Source organism: Rhinolophus hipposideros, assembly GCF_964194185.1.
Source record: "Rhinolophus hipposideros genome assembly, chromosome: 17".
NCBI lineage: Eukaryota > Metazoa > Chordata > Mammalia > Chiroptera > Rhinolophidae > Rhinolophus > Rhinolophus hipposideros.
Genome location: NC_138063.1, coordinates 3,588,369 through 3,601,950, shown reverse-complemented (window position 1 = coordinate 3,601,950; position 13,582 = coordinate 3,588,369). Strand labels below are relative to the sequence as shown.

General features: G+C 44.4%; 2 protein-coding genes across 5 annotated transcripts in view; one reads left to right on the top strand and one right to left on the bottom strand.

The window, feature by feature from the left end:
• FBXO15 (F-box protein 15) overlaps positions 1-13,582 on the bottom strand; it is a 93,840-nt gene that overhangs the window by 48,034 nt on the left and 32,224 nt on the right. For 3 of the 4 annotated variants that reach the window (XM_081078968.1, XM_081078971.1, XM_081078969.1), the window contains exons 4-5: positions 13,202-13,301; positions 9,824-9,967 (exon numbers count right to left, since the gene is read on the bottom strand). In XM_081078968.1, the coding sequence (XP_080935094.1) occupies positions 9,824-9,967; positions 13,202-13,212 (155 nt within the window). In that variant the 5' untranslated portion in view covers positions 13,213-13,301. Of the gene's footprint in view, positions 1-9,823; positions 9,968-13,201; positions 13,302-13,582 lie in introns of those variants that run through there. The other variant, XM_081078973.1, reaches the window with a different exon arrangement.
• TIMM21 (translocase of inner mitochondrial membrane 21) lies at positions 18-6,726 on the top strand. Its single transcript, XM_081078974.1, has 6 exons — positions 18-1,090; positions 2,228-2,290; positions 2,388-2,485; positions 4,009-4,082; positions 4,171-4,276; positions 4,365-6,726. The coding sequence occupies exons 1-6, from the start codon at positions 796-798 to the stop codon at positions 4,458-4,460; spliced, it is 732 nt and encodes a 243-aa protein (XP_080935100.1). The 5' UTR covers positions 18-795; the 3' UTR covers positions 4,461-6,726.

Sequence of the window (13,582 nt, the reverse complement as noted above, 5' to 3'; positions counted from 1 at the left end):
TTCTCCTGCAAGGCCTAGAGAACGCTGGGCGGCAGTTAGCAGCTTAGAGCTTTTAACACCTGTGTGGGCACCGTGGGGCCTGGTGTCTCCCCACGTGATGGCTGCAGAGTAGTTGGCACTACTTAGTCTCGTTTCCTTGGAAAGAAACGGATATGCAAAGGCTATATCATTTGCCCGTAAGGAATGGCATGGCCGCAATCACGCCCTGGAATTTCCCACTGTACACAGTCCTCTCCAGAGGACAGCAAGAACAGGCGGTTTGCAATTGCTAATTTGACTTTTGCAAATTCAACTCCTCTGCGCCGAGAGCGCCCATCAGCCCACGCGGACGGCCCCACCTTCCTGCCAACTGGCGCAGCGCACGCCTAGGCGGACCGCGCAGGTTGGTCTGGGAGCCGGGCGCTGTGGCCGCCTTGCACTGTGGGAGATGTAGTCCTTGTGCCTTTCCAGCCGCAGCAATTCTGGGACAAGTGAAGTCCTCAAACTACTATTCCCAGCACTCTTAGGGATTTCCCAAGGTACTTTGCAAAGGAATGGCGGGGAGAGTGTGAATGTCAGCACAGAAGGTAACCAACACACTTGAACTCAAGGGAAAAGAGGATCTAAGAGAAGGGGAGGTGGACTTGTCAGCGTCCCACAGGCTGCTGGAGCTAACGTTTTTGCCGAGCACGCCGTGCGGAGTTCCAGGTGTGCGTGTGTGCACTGGAGTACACGTCCGGCTGGGTGCGTGGTGGGTGGTGCAGCTTTGCTAAGTGTAGTTCGCACTGTCCCTGAGCGGAGCGCTTTGCTGTGAACATGATGTGTACTTTCCTCCGAGCGGTGCAATGTACGGAAAAGCTGCACAGGTCCTCCGGGAAGCGGTTGTTTTGGCCACCCTTCGTCCTGAATAAATCTTGCTTGAAGACGGAGCCGGGCGTGAGCTGGCTGCACCAGCAGGGAACGACGCTGCGACCCGGACGTCGCTCAGGGGTCACCCCGAAAACCATCTGGACGCAGGGACAGAGCCCACAGAGAGAGAAGGACGACGGCAGCAAACAAGTGTCCGTGCACGGCCCGCGAGGGGACACCGCCGTCTCAGCGTCGCAGAAAGGTAAGGGGGGGGCGCCGGCGTGGGCCGGCCCGGCCGCCACGTGGCGAGAGCTGCGGCCACGGCCGCCTCGGAAATGCGGCGCGGAAAGCGGGGGACCAACGCGCGCGAAGCAGAGAGAAGCGCTGGGCGTGGTGGAGAATCAGAGAACGGAGGTCCACAGGTGTCTTCCCAGCCTGGGACTCAGGTTTCAAAGTTGACTTCGATAGAAGTGTTGACTCCCGTCTAGAGGATTGTTCTCCGCTTGTGTTGGTTTGGTGCGGAAACAGACACCGAGAACCACGGCTTAATTCCTTCCAGGCAGGGGTTGCCAGGTGTTGTCTCACCGATTGGACCCTCACAGGCATGCCTGCACACGCGAGTCCTCTCGTGTCCCAGACACGCTTCCCCCGTTTCACACAACGGAAAGTTCAACGGAAACAGCCGTAACCTCAGTTCTCTGATATCCAGGCCACGACGACCAAGCCCCCTGTGGCGACAGCGTGTAAAATGGTGCGAGTGCGGAGGGACTCAAGTTTTATCTCGCGTTAAGTTAACCGAACGTTAGGCCGCTTGTAACAGTGAGCTGAAATAGCCGCGCGTGGCGTGTGCTGCTGCGTTGGACACCCCAGGTCCAGAATGCCCAGGTCGCTCACAACTACGTTATGACAGGGCGGGAGACCTGGCACATCCTGGCAAAACCGTAAATGTGCACTGCTGGTGTCTGTTTCACGTTGCTGCAAACGAGCATTGTGCCTTGTCCGTAGAAGTGGAAAAGAATGCATTCTGCACACGGATGGCCGCCACCGTGAGGCTGTGCTGATGAGCGTCCGTAAGGTTACCACCCGTACGGGGTCCCTTACTGCTCGGCTCAGTTTGCAGCGGCCCCTCATCCTCTGCGTCTGTCGGGTTTTTGTAAGAGGAGACTGGGGAATGACATGGGAACATGACATGACGGGCCCGCCACCCCGGTATCTTTAGGCCTTTAAGACCAGCCCTCTCTGCCATCCGCTCTTAGATGCGACACTGTTTCTGATTTGGTTCTAGTTCACAGGGAGGTCCCCCTCGTTGGGTCTTGCGTCCACAGCTCACCTACTGCAAATACTAAAGGGTCCCGCCTGTGTCCCACACGTGTGACTCACTGGTGTTTTCTCTTTCTAGTGAAAGAAGCTGGAAGAGATTTTACCTACTTGATAGTGGTGCTCGTTGGAATCAGCATTACAGGTTGAAAACACAGCAAGTATAACACCCCAGATACCTTTTCACTTAGTGTTTGTCTCGCTCCGGCTTTGCTTGATCTGTTTTTTTCTGTGACTTTCAGGTGGCTTGTTTTACGCACTTTTCAAAGAACTTTTTTCTTCGTCCAGTCCTAACAAGATATATGGGAAAGCCTTAGAAAAATGCAGGTCACATCCCGAGGTGAGTCGCCAAGACTGAGTTGCACAAACTCTGATATTAGGGAGCAAATATCAGGGATGGGGGAAGTGGGCCAAACTCACATACTGGTTCTGTCTGGTGAAGTTTATATAACCACACGGAATGGCTGATTTGTGACTGTGGCATTAGCGCTTTGTCCGGAGGTACGTGTCGGGGTGTTTTCTTCCTAATTGTACGAGAGAGTCCTTTCATTATTTGTCAGAGATAATAAGTGGACCAGAATGTTCCAGAGTACTACACCCATGTGATAAGTGTCTAGTCTTCTTTCAAAAACCTGATTTGTGACCTCATGGTCACAATAGTCATTCTTACTGAGAGCATATTATCAGCCAAGGACTACTTCGCGTTTCAGTGCATCATTTTCATTAAATCTCACAAAAATCATTTGTGACAAGTACTGCTATTATCCCATTTGCAGAAGGGGAAACTGACACTTAAAGAAATTAAAATAATGCAAGTTGTAGCATAATTAAATGTTAGGACACATCTCTGAAAGGATGAAGAGTTGCCACGTTACTCACAAACTCAGCCTTTCCTAGAGCTTAAGCATTTTAAACAAAACAAAGTACACAGAATAAACGCAAAGAATGGAATGTTATTAAAGTCATAGCTGAATTTGCTGCCTAAAAGAGCTCAACAAATCATAATTAAACTTGAACAACTCAATCTGGTCAACATGTATAAAGGGCCTATTCTTTGCCAAGCATTGTGCCTGCTTAAAAATAGAAAACCCTAACATCCTGAGGTGTTTAATTTGTTAAATTATTTGAAAAGGTTTTCCATTTGTTTCAGCCACACAGTTCTTAAATATGTGTCATCTTACACGATTCCTTTTTATTTATGTCTGAAAAATATGACACTAGAAATGCCCAACACAAAATAAGAAAAGTTTTATAGACTTGAGGCAACATTTGTTTGAGTTAATATCAAATTTGTTGTTTTTTTTTAAAGGTTCCAAAATGTTTGCAGTTTAAATTCAATAAAAATTACATTTCCACTTCATTGTCAGTTTTCCCATTGGGAATAATTGATTCCCATCTCTCGATCTCGTTTGTTTTAAATAGAACCTTACTGTTTGTTTGTTTGTTTGTTTGTTTTCACTGTGTCTCATGACTTAAAAAATCGTTTTTGTCTCATAGCTTTTAGTATTAGACCCCATTGATAAATTTCACTGGAAATGTTCAGACACTTAACTCTTCGAACACTTTGTTTTATTGTGTTTGTTTTTATAAGGGGTATAGGAATAGCTTCATTTCAGCCTACACTGTTCTGAAAGTACAAGTAACATCATAATATTCCCTGTATCAGTGTCTGCCCATGAAATGTTGACTTATGGGATGATTTTTGTGGAATAGCTTTTTTTCCCCATCATTGGAGTTGTCATTTTGAGACAACTCAAAATTTTTTTTTTTCTATAATGAATCCCTTGGTTGGTCAGGAAATACTTCCTCAGGAGATTTTTTAAAATGCCACTTAAGAAACATTACATTGTCTTTATTCTGCAGGTTATAAGTGTCTTTGGTGAGCCTGTGAAAGGCTATGGGGAGACGACAAGGCGTGGTCGAAGGCAGCATGTCAGGTACTGCACGTGGCTTGAATCTGGAAAGCTCGGGGATAATGTTTAAAGGAATGGAATTTAGACCTGTGTTCTTACGTTATCTTGACAGTTTTATTGAATATGTAAAAGACGGGCTGAAACACATGCGTGTGAAATTCTACATCGAGGGCTCCGAGCCTGGGAAGCGAGGAACAGTGCATCTTGAAGTGAAAGAGGTGTGGTGGGCAGACGCTATCCTGAGTGCACTGTTAAGGAAAGTACTGGAAAGAAAAATGACACCTTGAAATTCTTTTTCTTTTTCAGAACCCAGAAAGTGGCGAATATGAGTTTCGATACATATTTGTAGAACTTGAAGCCTATCCTAGAAGAACTATTGTCATTGAGGATAATCGAACCTAAGAGAATTAAAAGAACCAGGAAGCATGCTGTTTCTTGAGGGTTGAATGGTGCAGACGCTCAACTCTGATCTTCACGGCTCTCCCAGAGGCGGTTTGGAGTAAGATAGGCAAGAGAAGAATTCATAAAAGCAAATGAAACTGGGTGGTTGTTGCATTTAGACAGACTGCATTCGAGATGATGTCTTATAGAGTGAAAAATCATGAAATAGAGCACATTTTACGTTATTGAATCATCCATCAAGAGCAGTATTTCTGCTCTACTAGCATCTTCTTTCATGGTTTAATAAATTTTTGTTAAAAATCTTTTACCATGTAAATAAGAAAATAAGAGTTCAGTATTTTGTGCTTTTTTTATGTTCTATCGCTGTATAAAATAAAGACTGTGAGAAAGCTGTCAGAAGCAGCTTCCTTCCATATACTTTGGGATCTGACTTAGAATTGTAGGGAACCAAAGGATAAACACACACCCTTCAAAACGGTTACAGAAGGTACACGTGTGTTTCAGTAATCTGGTAGAGCTCCGGTTTCCCACCAGTTGGGGGCGTCGTGTGCAGTGGGAACAGTGGGTGCTGTGAAGTGGGGTGGACCTCCCTGGTTCTCACCTGGTGCGTGGGCCTGTGCAGGGACCTTTGCCTTGTCCAACCTCGCTGTCATGCTTGTCGGGGAACGCATGGAGTGTCCCCACCCCTTAGAACTTGTGCTGATACTTTGCCAAAAGAAGTGTGGAAGTACTGAGTGTAGTCTGAGTTTGTGTAATGCCTTTTTTGGATGCGGAGCCCCTATTTTATCTGACTTACGTTACAGGGCATTTGGAGAAAAGTGGCCTTAACTTACAAAAGTGTAATCACTATCTGCGTGAAGTGCTGTATATGCTGGGAGAGCTCTAAAATGGCCTTATCTCTGGTGCCTTCAGCTTTGAGGTACCCCCTATAAAATGCTGCTCCCTCAGAACTGTCTGTTGAGCAATTTCTGATGTGTACTTGAAATTATAGGATATTTAGATTAGACGGACACCCAGGCAGGCTATCTCCCCTCTTTAGGCCATCTCCCTCTTAATTATGCAAAATCGCCAACATTTAGGTAGTACAGAAAATACCACAGGAGACATGCTTGTCTCCCTAACGGAACATATTTTACGTGCCTGGGTAAACTCTCCTCTTGGGCATTGTCTCCTAACCATTTTTTCCTCTCCTTGCCAGTAGAATGTCCATTTTCAGTATCGTGGTCCTTGACTGAAATGTCAGCATTTCACAGGCTGAGGTCTGCTTCGTCTCCTCTGCTTGAAAAAGCAGCCCTACTCATGACTTGCTCAGGCCGCAGCTCGATGGAAATGGGCCTCTGAGCAGCTCGGGCTTTAGCCGCCCAACCCTATTTCTATGGCATAGGGCCAATTTTTTCCCATCTGCATCTTTATGTACCTCCCACTTGATATGCCCATGCCCCTTTCAGATATGAGCTTATCAAGTTACTTTTATAATCAGAAATGAAACCTTCAGAAGGAAAAATCTCTGTGCTCAGGTTCCTCTGTACAACCATGGGAAAATGTAACTGCAATTTTTTAGATGCCTTTGTTTTCTTTCCCTATGATAATTTGATACTGCTTTTTAGAATGTCTTTTTTAAATGAGCTTCTTTAGTCAACTTTGGCATCTCTGACTCTGATTCTGGCATCTGTCCATGGGCTTACTCCCATGTTCGAAATTGTTTCTAAAATCTAGGGTCCACATCTAACTGCTTATGCATAGTATCCCCTTCTGTCATTTGTCTGAATTTGTCATCTGCTTCCAAGGCTTTTGTTACTTCGTCCCCAATTAGTGAACCCTTTTGTCAGAATTAAATCTAAAGCAGCATTTCCTCTCTCTCTCCTTAATGAAGAAACTGTTGGTAAGACAAGTCAAGAATTTGTCAGGGCAGCCGGATAGCTCAGTTGGTTAGAGCACGGGCTCTGAACAACAGGGTTGCCAGTTCAATCCCCACATGGGATGGTGGACTGTGTCCCCCCTCCGCCGCCTGCAACTAAAGATTGAAAACAGCGACTAGACTAGGAGCTGAGCTGTGCTCTCCACAGCTGGATTGAAGGACAACTACTTGGAGTTGATGGGCCCTGGAGAAACATACTGTTCCCCAATATTCCCCAATAAAATTTAAAAAACAAAAAAAATTTGTTAGAGTTTCTGCTTTTAGCAAAGAGATCCCCAGCATATCTACCTCCTTCCATGACGTTTTGATCAGTGCTCCTAACCATTTCCTTCTATTTAGTAAACAACAATGACATCACTTCCGTTTCCCATATTCTTATCCAGATATGGTTCCCCAACTCCTATTTCATGGATTTCCAGTTAGGGTCATATTTAATATACTACTATATAATGTACTTAGTGCAGTATTAATGTGTCCCATCTGTTAGATTGCATTCATTCAATAAATACTTGAGGACACACTATGTCAGACTCTGCTACGTGCAGAGAACCCTAAAACGAAAAGGAACTACCCCTGTTCTCAAGGGATGTCAAGTAGTAAAATACAGCATGTGGTTGCTCACTGGTCTTAACGTGGGGCTTGGGCAGCGAGTCGGCCGGGGCAGTCAGGCTTCAGAGAGGAGGCGCCATTAGAGATGACGTTGGTGAGTGGGTAGGAGTCTACCAAGGAGAGGACATTCTCAGCCAAAGGAAGAGCACGTGAAAAGGTCCAGAAGCTGCTACGAGCACTAGGTAATTGGCACAATACAATGGAGGGGGGAGGGGAGCTACTGATGTGCCAGTGGTGAGCAGCTGCAGACCCGGCCCTCGCCAGGGAACCCTTCTCTGCTCTGGGGGGACACTGTGGAACCTTTTAGATTGTCCTTGCTTGGAAAAAGTTGAAAATGTACATGCTGCATTACCCAGGACTTTCTCCCATAGGTGTTTACTGTAATAAAAAAAAAAAAAACCTGTGGCACACACTGGAGCCAATTACAACATACATAAGCACAAAAAACTGGCAAGTGTGGGCAGGAGATTGATAAAAAATACCGTGGTATACAATTTCACTTAGCACGTGCTATGGTTTTAATGGTTGTCCCTCCAAAATCCATACTGAAATCCTACCCCCCAAGCTGATGGCGCTAGGAGGTGAGACCTCTGGGGAGATGAAGTTGTGAGGGTGCAGTGCTCATGAGTGGGATTCGTGTCCCATGAAGGAGATTCCAGAGAGCTCCCTCTTCCCTTCTGCCATGAGGACACCTTGAGAAGCCTGCAACCTGAAAGCCCCCCCACCCACCCACGCTGGCGCCCTGATCTCAGCCTTCCCTTCTCCAGATGGAGAAACCAAGTTCTGTTGCTTATAAGCCACGCAGACTGTGGTAAGAATTTTGCTGTAGCAGCCAGAGCAGGTTAAGACACCACAGTACTTTTCGAATGGAGGAAAGTTTTCCGATAGTGCATGTATTTCATGCACCGCCTGTATTTAGGCAACATGAGGGAAAAGGGACCAAGGATAGCTACATGCGTCAGCACAGAGGAATTTCAAATACTTTGAGCCAAAAAGCAAAATAACACATGCATTTTGACATTATATAAAGTCCAGAAATAAATAAATATATTTATATATGTAAATACATATATAAATAAATATAATTTATATAATATAAATAATTTGTATAAATATAATAATTTATATAAATAATTTATATAATTTATATAAATTTAATATTTAAATTGTTTAATAAATTATTTAGTTTATATAAATATAATTTTTATATAAATTATATAAATAAGTGTATATGTAATATAAATAAATATATGCATATATGTGTGTGTGTGTATATATATATATATATATATATATATATATATATATATATATATTAGTTGGAGATACATATGTGACAAACTCAATGAAAAAACATAAGAAAAGAAAGCCCACATTCTGGAGAACGACTCTGATGGGAGAGGGGGTGGGGGTAAACTTTGTGGGGTTGGTCCTCAGGCAAGTTCTTCACTGGGAAGGCGGGGCCCATGGCTTTTCATGCTTTTATTATACTTCACACCTTCTATTACCCACGGGCAGATCTACCCAGAAGGTAATGAAGCTGAATCCAGGCTCCCTCACTTTCCCAGACCCCAAAGGCCAGCACCCAATTTTGTATTCATAATTTTCTATTCCATTTTTTACAGAAGACTCCAAAAACTGCCTTAGCCTCAGGGTCCTCAAAGCATGGAGCCACCGCTGCATACAGTGATTAACTTTTATACAAGCCAAGTATCCTAAATTTTAGAATGGGAAAATCAGACCACTTACCTACCGGGCTTGTGTGCCAGGCCTGAGTGTATCCTTCGGCCTCTCAGCCTTGGGCTGTACTAATATTTAGCTTGTTACATTGAATCCTTGTCTCCCCAAACTCTGCATTTGTGTATAGAAACTACCTGAAAACTGGTTTTTGTTCTCCACTATAATATCCTTACATTTGTTCCTCTCAGTGATATTTTTTTGTGTCCTCAATTACACTTATTTTACAGTTTGGGCCACCCTTTTTTCCTCCTTCCTCATGGTAGTCTTTAATCCATGCCCCACTCCCTGATCCCCCTTCTCTCTTCCCCACGTTACGTGCTCCTAGCGGCTGTCGGCTGGGGACTTATAATCATCTCCTCAGTCAGGTCACTGTCCCCCAGTTTCACTCCAGGGAATCTTTCCTGCTCACAGCACAAGAGTAGCTTTCTAAAACTCGGACCTGACTGCTCTGAACCCACCCACAGCTTTCAGTGACCCCCAGCTGTCCTGAAACGCTAAATCCCGTCAGTAGAGCCCTGATTACAACATCACATCTCCATGTTCTGCCTTAGATTCCCCCTCCCCCAGCCACTCTGGGCAAGGTCAGACTCCATGGGCTTATGCTTTCATACCCTGACATTCAACATTTCCACTCATGGGTCCTTAAGACTGTCACGTGAATTTTGCTAGTCAACATTCTCAGCTACTTGGAGTTGTCTTAATACTTTACATCAGGCCACTTACACACTCCTTTCTCACCAGGTCAGTTGTGGAAGTTGCAATTTTGTTGGGTAAGGTTCCTCCTTCCCTCAGTGGCATTTTCAGAATTCCATAAAATTCCACATACCATGTTTCCCCAAAAATAAGACCTAACTAGAAAATAAGCCCTGGCATGATTTTTCAGAATGACATCCTCTGAACATAAGCCCTAATGTGTCTTTTGGAGCAAACCTTAATATAAGACACGGTCTTATTTTGGGGGAAACACGGTAAAAATCAGGGCCACAAGACAATCTTTATGGCTCATAAGTATTGACAATACAGTTACAGGGCACAAAAACCACCAGCCAGTTCTCCCACAGCCCCGGACCCCTTATTGGTGAAGCCAAAAGCTTACCAGATATTGTCTCCTTTGGTCCTCGCAGCCACGTGGGGTGGACCAGGGGCTCCTGCTTTACCAATGGGGAACGTGGGGCTCTCCTGGTCTTTGGGAACCAATGCATTCAATCTTCTAGGGCCTTTTAACACATCCTGTGTCTGCCTGACAAGGAACAAGAGCAAGGGGTCACTACCCTCTAGGGGACTGGAACTGATCTCATCTGATTCCCATCTGGGTTCACCTCCCACCGCACCTCCCAGACCCTCACCATGTTACAGAGCCATGTGAACAATATGCCCCCAAAACTGAGGGAGAACCACTAAGAAAATAGCACGTTCCTTCCTGTTCAGTGTGGTCGGCACAAAACTGATAAACACCGGGCTCATCCTGTAAAGAAGTCACAGCCTGTGCATACAGCCGGGGCTGAATCGTATCCCCTACCCTGAAACCCAGTGGGACCGCGGCTGTGCTAGTTTGAGGCTGAAGCAAATAACGCAAGATGAACTCATCCTTACCAGATCCTCAATTAATCACACCTTTGCCTTAGAAGATAATATCCACAGGTTCTGGGGGTTAGAATGTGGACATATCTTTTAGTGCCCACATTTCAGGAGGCAACCAAAAACGTCTGCAAAGTCAGTGACTGGCTCAAAGACATGTGCTTTGTGTGACCTCGGACCCGGGTATTTGACACCAGGTGTGTCTGAATCTCAAATCCTGGGTATTGAACCAGTACCTAATGTTGCCTCTAACCTTCCTTTAGCTCTCCATAGCTCAGTTTCCTCATGGTTCACATGAGGACAACAATATGACCTCAAGGTCTTTACAAAGATTCCACGAGCTGGTACGGAAGGCGTTTCAACAGTAGCTGGCACTTCAATATATTGCAGCTGCCAGGGAATCTCTCATCCTCCCTTCAGGTGGTAGAGAGAGAAGGTGTCATTTTCATTTTTGTACCTCCAGTTCTCAGAGTATGTGGAAAGTATTATAGCAGGTTCTCAAAATTTTTTGTGAAATCCAAGCCTTAGAAACATCTATAGTTCTAATACATGGGCGACACATTACTCAAAAGTGACTTGGAAAGCTGCTGAGTTCCTGGTGTGCCAGCTAGGAGAAACAGAAGGCTGCAAAATTAGATGCAGTCCTGTCACATCCCAAGGCAGCCCTGCCTTAGTAGGACAAAATTACAGCCAAAATAATGTAATCTAATGCCTCTAGGGTTGGAACAACCCAGGAGCAGGGTTGGCGCAAGGAAAACATATATATACATAAAACAAACATATATATATATATGGCAGCAAAAAAATGGTTTATAGAATGAGCTTGTACTACCATTTACTTCATAATATAACAAAACAAAAATGCAAAGAAAAGAAAGTAAGATTCTGATCAAATAGATAGCAGGACCTCAGTAAATGCTTCGAATTGAGCCTAGAGAGAGCTTTGTGCACTTTACCACGAATGTTTTCATGGTAAACCACTTCTTTGATGACAGTAAAAACAATGTAACTATTTACTTGAAACTCCCACTGAAGCAGCTCAGAACAGTCATTTGCATGAAGCAGACGTGTGGGATATTCGTAGTTACCCACTGACTGTCCTGACTGGCATCTTGGCCCCATGTTGGTTTTCACTGTGCTGCATGCGATGCTATCAGCAGCCAGTTGTTTATATGGCGCTCGTAAGCAAGGTTCTTCCCCACTTCTCCCGACGGCCAGATGACTCGCTTAAGCCACTCTGCCCCTTTTCCACCTATTTCCAGATTCCCCACCGAACCTAAGAAAAGATCCGTCAGTGCTCTACTGGTGCACAATCATAATACTGAGATTTCTGACAAACGATGAAATGCCTCGCCCTCTCCTCTTTCTGTCCTCTTCCCTTTTTCATGGAATTCGTGACGAACTTTTGTTAAAAACAGTGCACAACAGACATGCAAATGCCTCACAAGATATCTAACATGCACCGACACCATTTGTTACTTTGAGATCTGAGGAATTAAACAGATACTAATAAAAGAAAGCATACTAAAGTGGCAGTTTCATTGAAAAGACCAAATTTATCAACTTGAGAATCCTGACCTCACACCTCGCCATTGGTATCAACAGCTGCGTATACTGTTCACACTTCTGATGGCATCGCATTGTGGGAGCGGCGGCACATAAATGAACACAGAGAAGGATCAAAATGATTTTTGTCCACAATGATACTCGCGTCCAAAGGGGAGTCTCACTTATGAGAAATTGTCACTGTCATTCACTCAGCGTTCCCGCCACAGAAGAATATGGAGAGGGGAATGTTCATTTATTTAAGCAAAATTGCCAGAAGTAAATGCTGTCAACAAACAAATGCTGTACAAGGCATAAATATGGCTTTCTGCCTATAGAGGAGACGCTAAAGAAAAGTGTATTGATTTCTCCGTGAACCAAACAGGACACCTTGTCTTTGGCACAGATGATGAAAATCAACTCTGTGTTTCCTGGAAGCCGCCAGCTGCTGTGTGTGATGGACTGCCAGTAAATGCTGATTTTATTTAGGAACAATTCAGATAAAAACCCTAAACTTATTAAGCTAAATGTCACAGTCATTGATACCAATTTGCATTTAGCCGATAGAGTTATGAAATGGACATAATATATAAAAATAATATATGTCCTCCCAAGTAGTTTCAAATAATATAATTGAATTGTAATAGGTTTCCTTATTTTTCATGTCAAAGAGTTATAAAAATGTTCATTTTTGTCCTTATCAAATATGATGGCATTATTATTTGTTATTAGTAATACTGATTTATTTTATTTCTAATTTATTTAATCCAGAAGTGCTATGTGTTTCCTAAGACCCAATAGGAAGTTGTCATTCACGATGCCACCCAGTACCTGAGGCTCTTTCTGTGCTCTCCTTATGGGGTAGCAGTGGGGACACAAGTGCCACTCGCACCTTGACTGCATGCAGACTTGGATGTGTTCCTGATTTGGTTCCCTGTGGTTGCAACCCTGAGGTCATTTCCAAGATGGCTGCTGGCATTCTTCCTACATGACAGGCACCTGCACACTCTAGAGTCTAGACTAGAAACTTGGGATTCTGGGGTGTGAGAGACCCGAGTAGTAGTTACAGAGGGGCCAAACATTTCCCTCCCCAGGTGACCACACAGAAGATCAAAGCTACCCCCTTCCGGCCCCCCACCACCAAAGGATGCAGTTTCTAACCCTTGTTTAAAATCCATCAAGCCTCAGGTTCCCCCCACCACCACCATGTTTCTCCTCTTTTGTGTCCCTTTCTCTCCATCACTATCTCTGACTCTTTACCTCTCCTCTCTAGTGTCCCTCTTTCCTCCTCCATTTTCTCGTCTTCTCCCCATTATCTCCTTAACAGTCTGTAATAAAGATATCTGCTTACCTATAGGCCATCTTGACACACCTTTATGTTCCTTCTTCGTGATTTCAATCAGACAAGATAAATCTTGTGGGTCTCACTGGATCAGGAGAGACGAGTGTGACTGGTTGGAAGAAGCACAGAATTAGAAATGAGCCATTTCATTAAGTAAGCGAAAGATGCAGAGAACCCCACTGATCTCGCCACGGCTAGCACCAGTACTCCGTCTTTTTCTCAGACCAGCTCCTCAAACGTTTGTTTTCTTATTTGCAGTAAACAGATCCAAAGACTCAATCTACCTTTCTTCAGAAGTAATACAGTTTCTGATCAAGCATTTTTGCTCGAGACTCAGACAGCCTTAGCTGAGTTAAAGTCCAATTCTGCCCACCACTGTGACAGGTAATT